The sequence below is a fragment of the Grammomys surdaster genome, unplaced genomic scaffold (assembly GCF_004785775.1).
Source record: "Grammomys surdaster isolate TR1022 unplaced genomic scaffold, NIH_TR_1.0 125940, whole genome shotgun sequence".
In the NCBI taxonomy this organism is placed as follows: Eukaryota; Metazoa; Chordata; class Mammalia; order Rodentia; family Muridae; genus Grammomys; species Grammomys surdaster.
In genome coordinates this window covers 3,696,928-3,703,715 of record NW_021620762.1, presented here as the reverse complement: position 1 = coordinate 3,703,715, position 6,788 = coordinate 3,696,928, and the positions used below count along the sequence as shown (strand labels likewise).

The following is a 6,788-nucleotide window of genomic DNA, read 5'->3' as shown; positions in this document are numbered from 1 at the left end:
TGTGTGTGTGTGTGTGTGTGTGTGTGTGTGTGTGTGTGTGTGTGTGTCTGTCTGTCTGTCTGTCTGTCTGTGTTGTGCATAAAGTTGATTTTTATGATTCAGGGGGCAGAAGAGATGACTCGACAGTTGAGAGTAATGGCTGCTCTTACAGAAGACCCCAGTCCCATTCCGAGGTTTCATGTTGTATAGTTCACAGCCACACGTAACTCCAGTTCCTGGGGATGCGATACCCTCTCTGGCCTTCATGGTCAGTGTGTACATGTGGTACACACTGTGTACGTTGTATACAGACGGGCAATTGCACACATCTACACATAAATACAAACAAGGACTCTCAAGATCACACAAGTTAAACTTGCTGTCTAGCCTAAGGGCTTGAGTTGGAATCCCAGAACCCAAATAGTGGCAAGAGAAAACTGAGACCTGGGCTGGAGAGATGGCTCAGCCGTTAAGAGCATTGCTCTTCCAGAGGTCCTGAGTTCAATTCTCAGCAACCACATGGTGGCTCACAACCATCTGTAATGGGATCGGATGCCCTCTTCCGGTGTGTCTGAAGACAGCAACAGTGCACTCACATACATAAAATAAATAAAAAACAAACCAAACAAACTGAGAACTGTCACATGTTGACATCTGACCTTCCCTGGTGTGCCATGGCTCATGAACCACCCTCCCCCAACACATCCAAACAAAACAAATAAATTTATAAAAAGATAGTAATTGGGTTGGTTGGTCCCCATAGAAAGACCTTTCCAGAAAGGCCTGTCCCTACTAATCGCTTCCCCGTGTACCCCTAAGGGGCCCGGCTGGCTAGGTGAGAATCCCTTGGAGTAGAAGGGAGAGCAAGTTTGGTAGAGGATCTGGGGAGGCCTGAAGAAGGCCTTTGCCTTCCTGGTAGGCTCACTGGTGAGAAGGCCTAGCAAGGAGGGGGTAGAGGAAGAGAGCTGAGTCCTTTCTGGAGGTTACAGGAGCAAGGAGCTTCTCAAGATGGCACAGCCATCAGCAGGTGTAAGAGGGGCAGACTGCAGAGCTGTGTGTGTGTGTGTGTGTGTGTGTGTGTGTGTGTGTGTGTGTGTGTATGGTGTGGTGCTGTGACACTGTCCCCAGCACCCCCCAGCACCCCGACACACACGCCCATTCTGCCTCACCATCCACCCTTCAGACAATAAGCCCTGATTGCAGAACCTGGAGGCTTCTGTGAGGCAACACAGCCCCAGAGCAAGACTGGCCAGTTGTAGGCAGCCTCCTGAAAGGAAGGAAACACCATCCACCTTTGGCCTAGTGCTACAGAGAGGTAAGACAAGGACTAAAGGAGTCGGAGGACAAGGAATGCCCTGAGGCCAAAAATGTCTCTGCTGCTCAGCCAATGAAGCTTATCACAAGGTATACCACGTTCATTGTCATAGGCAGGCGTCGGCTACGTAGGACAAAAGACTACCCCCAACACCAACTTTCTCTCAAGGCCTTGGACAAACACACAGGTACACACACATACCACACACACACACACACAGTATTGCACACCACACACTTGGATCTACCTACCCACTGTGGCAGCTCCCAGCCCATTTGAACTTGAACACACAGAGTTGCCCAGCGACTGCCCCCATCCAGCCAGGCTCACCTCCAGAAAGAAAACCATCAAGATCTTGCTCCAGCGTTTGGACTCTGTGAGGGCACTGTGAGTAGCAAGGTGGCTGCCCTTGACCGTGAGTGTGTAATGGCACACACCCAAGATTGTGATGCCAGTGACAAAGGCCAGGATATTATGGAAGCGTAGGCACAGGAACCCTGCAAAAAGGAGGGACCAGGGATCAGGATCTTTCGCCATCTTTTGAAAATATGGGTCCAGACCCACATACACACACTTTCCCAAACCCCGGGCCAAAGAGGGTCAGCCTTCGGCCTATGGTAGGTTCCTCTAAGGCCTGAGAGGGGTAGTTTGACTTTCTCTGTAGGATTTGGGACACACAAAAAAAATCCTCACTGGGCTTTCCAAGGATATTATTCTGTCCTCATTCTGCCAGGTCACCCTCCTGAGCCCCAGCCAGAGCAGAAGGGGGACTGGATGTCACAGTCATTAGACCGCTAGAGGTGGAGAACACTTCCTCAGTCCTACTCTGCCCATCTCCGATGTCGCCCGCTCGCTCGTAGAACATGCTCTTCCCGTTCACTCTCCCCTTCCCCACCCATCCACGACTCCTTGTGCAACTTTTTCCTCCACCACTTTCAAGCATCGGACTTTCTCCCACCTCCAGCGGAACATGAGGTGGACACCCCCAGCTAGATTTTGGAGAGTGAGGTGGGATCCAGGATCCTGAAGTCCCGAGCTTCCCTTCCAATCTGCACCACCTTCAGCCGTGCGCCACCCCCATCCGCATCCCGTGCCTCCGTCTCACCGGCCGGCAAGGCGAGCAGGCTGAGAGCGAGGATGGCGCAGTCCACACCGTGGCGCTCCCACCACGAGCTCGCCCGCACCACATCCTGCACCTGACGCTCCAGCTCTCTCAGTAGCGCCTCAGCAGCGCCGTCCCCCGGAGGCGCACTGGGAGCCGGCTCCATGGGCTCGCAGGACACACCGGGCTGGGGACAAGCGAGGAGGACCCGAGGACTCAGGTGTGCGTGCGGCTGCTGCGCCGGAGAGAAGACAAAACGCGCGGGGAGGAGGGGAGGAGCGCAGGGGCGGAGTCACGCACGAGGCAGGGACACCACTAGCCCGAGGTCACCGTGAGAGGCGCGGGGTACCTTCTGCCGCACAGCCGTGACCCGTGACCTAGGCGGGGCCTAGAAGCAGCCTCCCCGGCCGGCCAGCCCGTGACACCAGAGCAGCTTGGGGAGGGAGGAGCCAGAGTGGTGCACTGGGTGAGACCCTGAGACAAGGACCAATCTGGGCTAGAGGGAACAGGACTGGGACAAAGTAGAAGACCCTCGAAGGTCTTAGCTGTTCACCCACCTCCTCTCAAATCTCCATCCCGGATTTGTTGTGCATTCTTAATCCCCAAACCCGAGTATTTCTCTTTTGAAATTTTATCATTTTTTTTCATTTAGTTATTAATGTGTATGTGTAGCTGTGTGTGGTGTCCACTTGGAGTTCAGAGGAGAGCTAACGTGTGTGTGGGTTGGGGGGGGGGGGTGTTACTCTGGTTTTTAGAAGAAATGACTTGTAGGAAGGTGGCTTTGCAGCCAGGCAATGGGTAAGGAGATATGATAGTTATGGAGAAAACATGTCCAGAGGTCACCACTGAGTGGGCGGACATACTGCTGGACTGTCTCTACAGTCCCACTGGATGGGGACAGCCAGGTCTGAATAACCCTGGAACAAACCCGAGACTTTAGGATGTCTCTTCCTTCCCCTTATATCCGTGCTGACCCTGCCGCCACTAGTGTAACTGAGCAGGTGTGGTCCTGTAAGGATAAGCCCCTGACTCCCCTCTCTGCCCCTTTTACATGTTCACGGTACTCCTCCCTCCCCCATTTCATTTCAAACCCCTTTTTTAAAAAACCTGAGCCTGGTGTGGTGGAGACAGCAGTGTTTTCCCAGGAGACCCTCGGGTGGGAGGGCACTTGTGAGGGAGAGCCATGGTCTGTCTACACAGTTCTCTCAACTGACTGTGGAGCCCGGGCTGGTCTCAAATCTACTGTCCTTGTCCCCAGCGTCTCACATACTGGGACCTGCAATTCTTTCTGAAGGGACAGGATCAAGATCTCCTGAGCAGGCCAGTACCCTTCACTTCTACACACTTAATAGGCTTTGTGTATTCCCATGTAACCCCGTAGAAACGACACCTTCTCATGTAGTTCAGATCTTTCTTTCCAACATCTTGGTCCTGGGGATCAAACTCAGACAGACCTTACAAACTCCAAGTCCAGTCCTCTTGTCTAAGACAGATGGTCTCGGACAGAGAAAGGACACTGCCCTTCCTACGCTTCTGCCTCCCTATCTCACACCTGGAGTCCCCACCACCAGAGGAGAATTTTTAAGGAGGAAGACGCACAATTTTTAGACATGAGAATAGTATTATTTGATTAATAATATAATATTAATAATATTATTATTAATAATACTATTGGGGTATTATTTGGGGGCATGGAGGACCCTGCCGCCTTTATCATAAATAGCAGCGAGTTCCTGGTGCTGCCAAGCCCCAGCTACCCTGGTATACATCAATAATAACAATCTAAAGGAGGAAAGGGCTGAGAGGGTGTCAGAAGAGCCAGGGAGAGGGGGCTGGAGAGATGGCTCAGCAGCTAAGAGTACTTGCTGCTCTTGCGGAGGACCAGATTGGGTCCCAGAATCCACATGGCGGCTCACAATCCCCTGTGACTCTAGTTTCTGGGGGATCTGACATCCTCTTCTGACCCACGTGTGGTGGGCATACGTGCACGGAGGCCCTGAGTTTAATCTCTGACATGGGGGTGTCAGAGGGCAGAGAGGACAGTGAGCCTATTAATGAAATGGAACAAAGGTAAGGAAAGACAACCAGAAAGAAAGAGAAAGAAAGAAAGAAGGAAAGAAAGAAAGAAAGAAAGAAAGAAAGAAAGAAAGAAAGGAAAGAAAAGAAAGAAGGAAAGTATGTAAGTTAAGTTAGTTAATTCTTAGTGGGCAGTGTTGGTGGTCTTTAGTCCCAAGACTTGAGAGACAAAAGCAGGTAGGTCTCTGAGTTGGAGGCTAGCCTGGTCTACAGAGCTAGTTCTAGGACAGCCAAGGTTACACAGAGAAACCTTATCTTGAAAACCCAAAAGTAAATAAATAAATATAAAGTTCTTTTACAGCGCATATCAGAAGTACCAAATGGAATAAAGATTAAGAAATAAAGTTCTTTTATAGTACGTATCAGAAGTATAATTGTTTGGTTCAGCTCAATGAAGCCTGGCACACAGGGCACATGGATTCCATTGGCTGTGAGTGTTGGCAGCTGGTCATGTGTGGATGACTAAGAGGTTGACTTGCCCACAGCAGCTGCTGCTAGAGGGAGGGATACGGGCCCTTCCCAGTCTGTTTCAGCATGCCATTGTCTTCTCAGCCCTCTGCTCCTGTTCCTGCCTGTTGTTCTGCTCATCAAGGTGAGGATGGTGGACTTTTAATAAGCCTGAGCCGGGTGGCTTCAGGGTTTGGCCACAGGTCCACGCTAATCTAAACTATCTACCTCTTCATGACAGGCCTGAAGGGCTCAGTGAAGACACCCAAGCAAGTTCGCGTACCCCTGCTTAGAATGGGCTCTCGGCCTGTGGCTATCTAGAGACAGCCAGAGACATGCATGGCCACACCTGCCATTCAAAACTCTTCAACCTGTCTGCGTAATTCCCCAGCATAGGTGAAAAACATAACTGGGCCTTGAAGTCAAGAATGCTCACCAGTGTGAGGCCTCAGAAATGTCGTGGGATAAAGGTTATTATATCCAGGAGATGTTTTTCTCTCTGAGCCTTAATATTATCAAACACACCAAATAATAAAAATAAAAAGGTAAGATTAACATTATGCTGGTCTGATGGAATTGCCTCCATCAGACTGACCTGTGAGAATGTTGAGGGGGGCATTTTATTGATGACTGATTAATGTGGAAAGGCCCTGTCCACCGTGGGCATTGCATCCCTTAGGCAGGTGGGTTGTATCAGAAAGCAGGCCAAGCAAACCAAGAGAACTGAGTCAGTAAGCAGCATTTCTCCATGGTCTCTGCTTCAATTCCTGCCTCCAGATTCCTCCTGCTTGAATACCTGTCCTGACTTCCCTCAGTGATGGACTGAGATAGAAGTACCAACCAAATAAACCCTTTCCTCCCCAAGTTAGTTCGGTCAGTGTTTTAGCACAGCAACAGAAAGCAAAGTAGAACAAATACCAATGTGTGTGTGGGGGGGGTTCTTATTATATTCCTACTTATAATCAACAACATTTACACTATACATATTTGCTGGCCATTCCACCCCAACTTGAAGTGTTGAGAACTGAACCCAGGCCTCCTCTGCTAAGCCAGGCAAGGATTCCACCTCTCAGCTTTATCCCCAGCCTTGACCGTTGATATTTTTCACAGGCATAAGGGCTTTTGGACCTCAGGCTGTGGCAGTCAGCCTGGCCTTTATGTGGTTGGATCATCTCCAATCATGTTCTCCTTGCATCAGAGCAACCGCTCACTGACCTCTGACTCATGGACAGGGCCTGCCCGCCCACCCACCTAGGTGTTTATTCTCAGGATAATCGTTTGGCACCTGCCCTGATGGCTTTGAGACTTCAGCCATCAGTGTTCACGGCTCTCCCACAAGTGCATATTGTTCATTTGGCCCAAACTCTTGGGAATAAGGGTCCAGGATGGGAGGTGTCGAGGGGGACAGGTCGGGAAATGAGGAAGGAAGAAATAAAAGAGACAGGTAAATAAAAAAGCAATAACTGGGACAGAGCAGTCTTGCCTAAGCTGATGACTTATGCCAAGCAAATGTATTAATAACTACAGTATCTTATATATTGCTTACAGGGGAAATTGTCCAAAGTCAGCAAGAGAGTTAAATTAGTAGTACTGGCAAAGAGAACACAGGGCACCTCAGACGCAGCTACCCTACCTAGGACTGATAACCACAGCCCAGGGGGCAAAGTCAAACCCTCAGAAACCTCAATCTTAATACGTTCAAGACACTGGCTGGATCCAGCTGCAGACCAGCCTTGCCAAGTCCACTCCTGGACAAAAACACAGAACCTGTAATCCACTTCTCCTTTCATCCGGGTCTCTGAGAAAGTCTTGGGTTGGTCTGGCTTCTGTGGTGGTCCTGGAGTTTCCTCTGTACAATGAGGCTGTCCT

The 6,788-nt window shown here is 50.2% G+C and overlaps 1 protein-coding gene across 1 annotated transcript in view; it reads right to left on the bottom strand.

Annotated features, from left to right (window-relative positions):
* Positions 1-2,627, bottom strand: part of Fads6 (fatty acid desaturase 6) — a 16,413-nt gene extending 13,786 nt beyond the window's left edge. Inside the window, exons 1-2 of the mRNA XM_028752900.1 lie at positions 2,400-2,627; positions 1,625-1,791 (exon numbers count right to left, since the gene is read on the bottom strand). Coding sequence (XP_028608733.1) covers positions 1,625-1,791; positions 2,400-2,562 — 330 coding nt within the window. The 5' untranslated portion in view covers positions 2,563-2,627. The remainder of the gene's footprint in view (positions 1-1,624; positions 1,792-2,399) is intronic.
* Between the last annotated feature and the right edge of the window lie 4,161 nt (positions 2,628-6,788).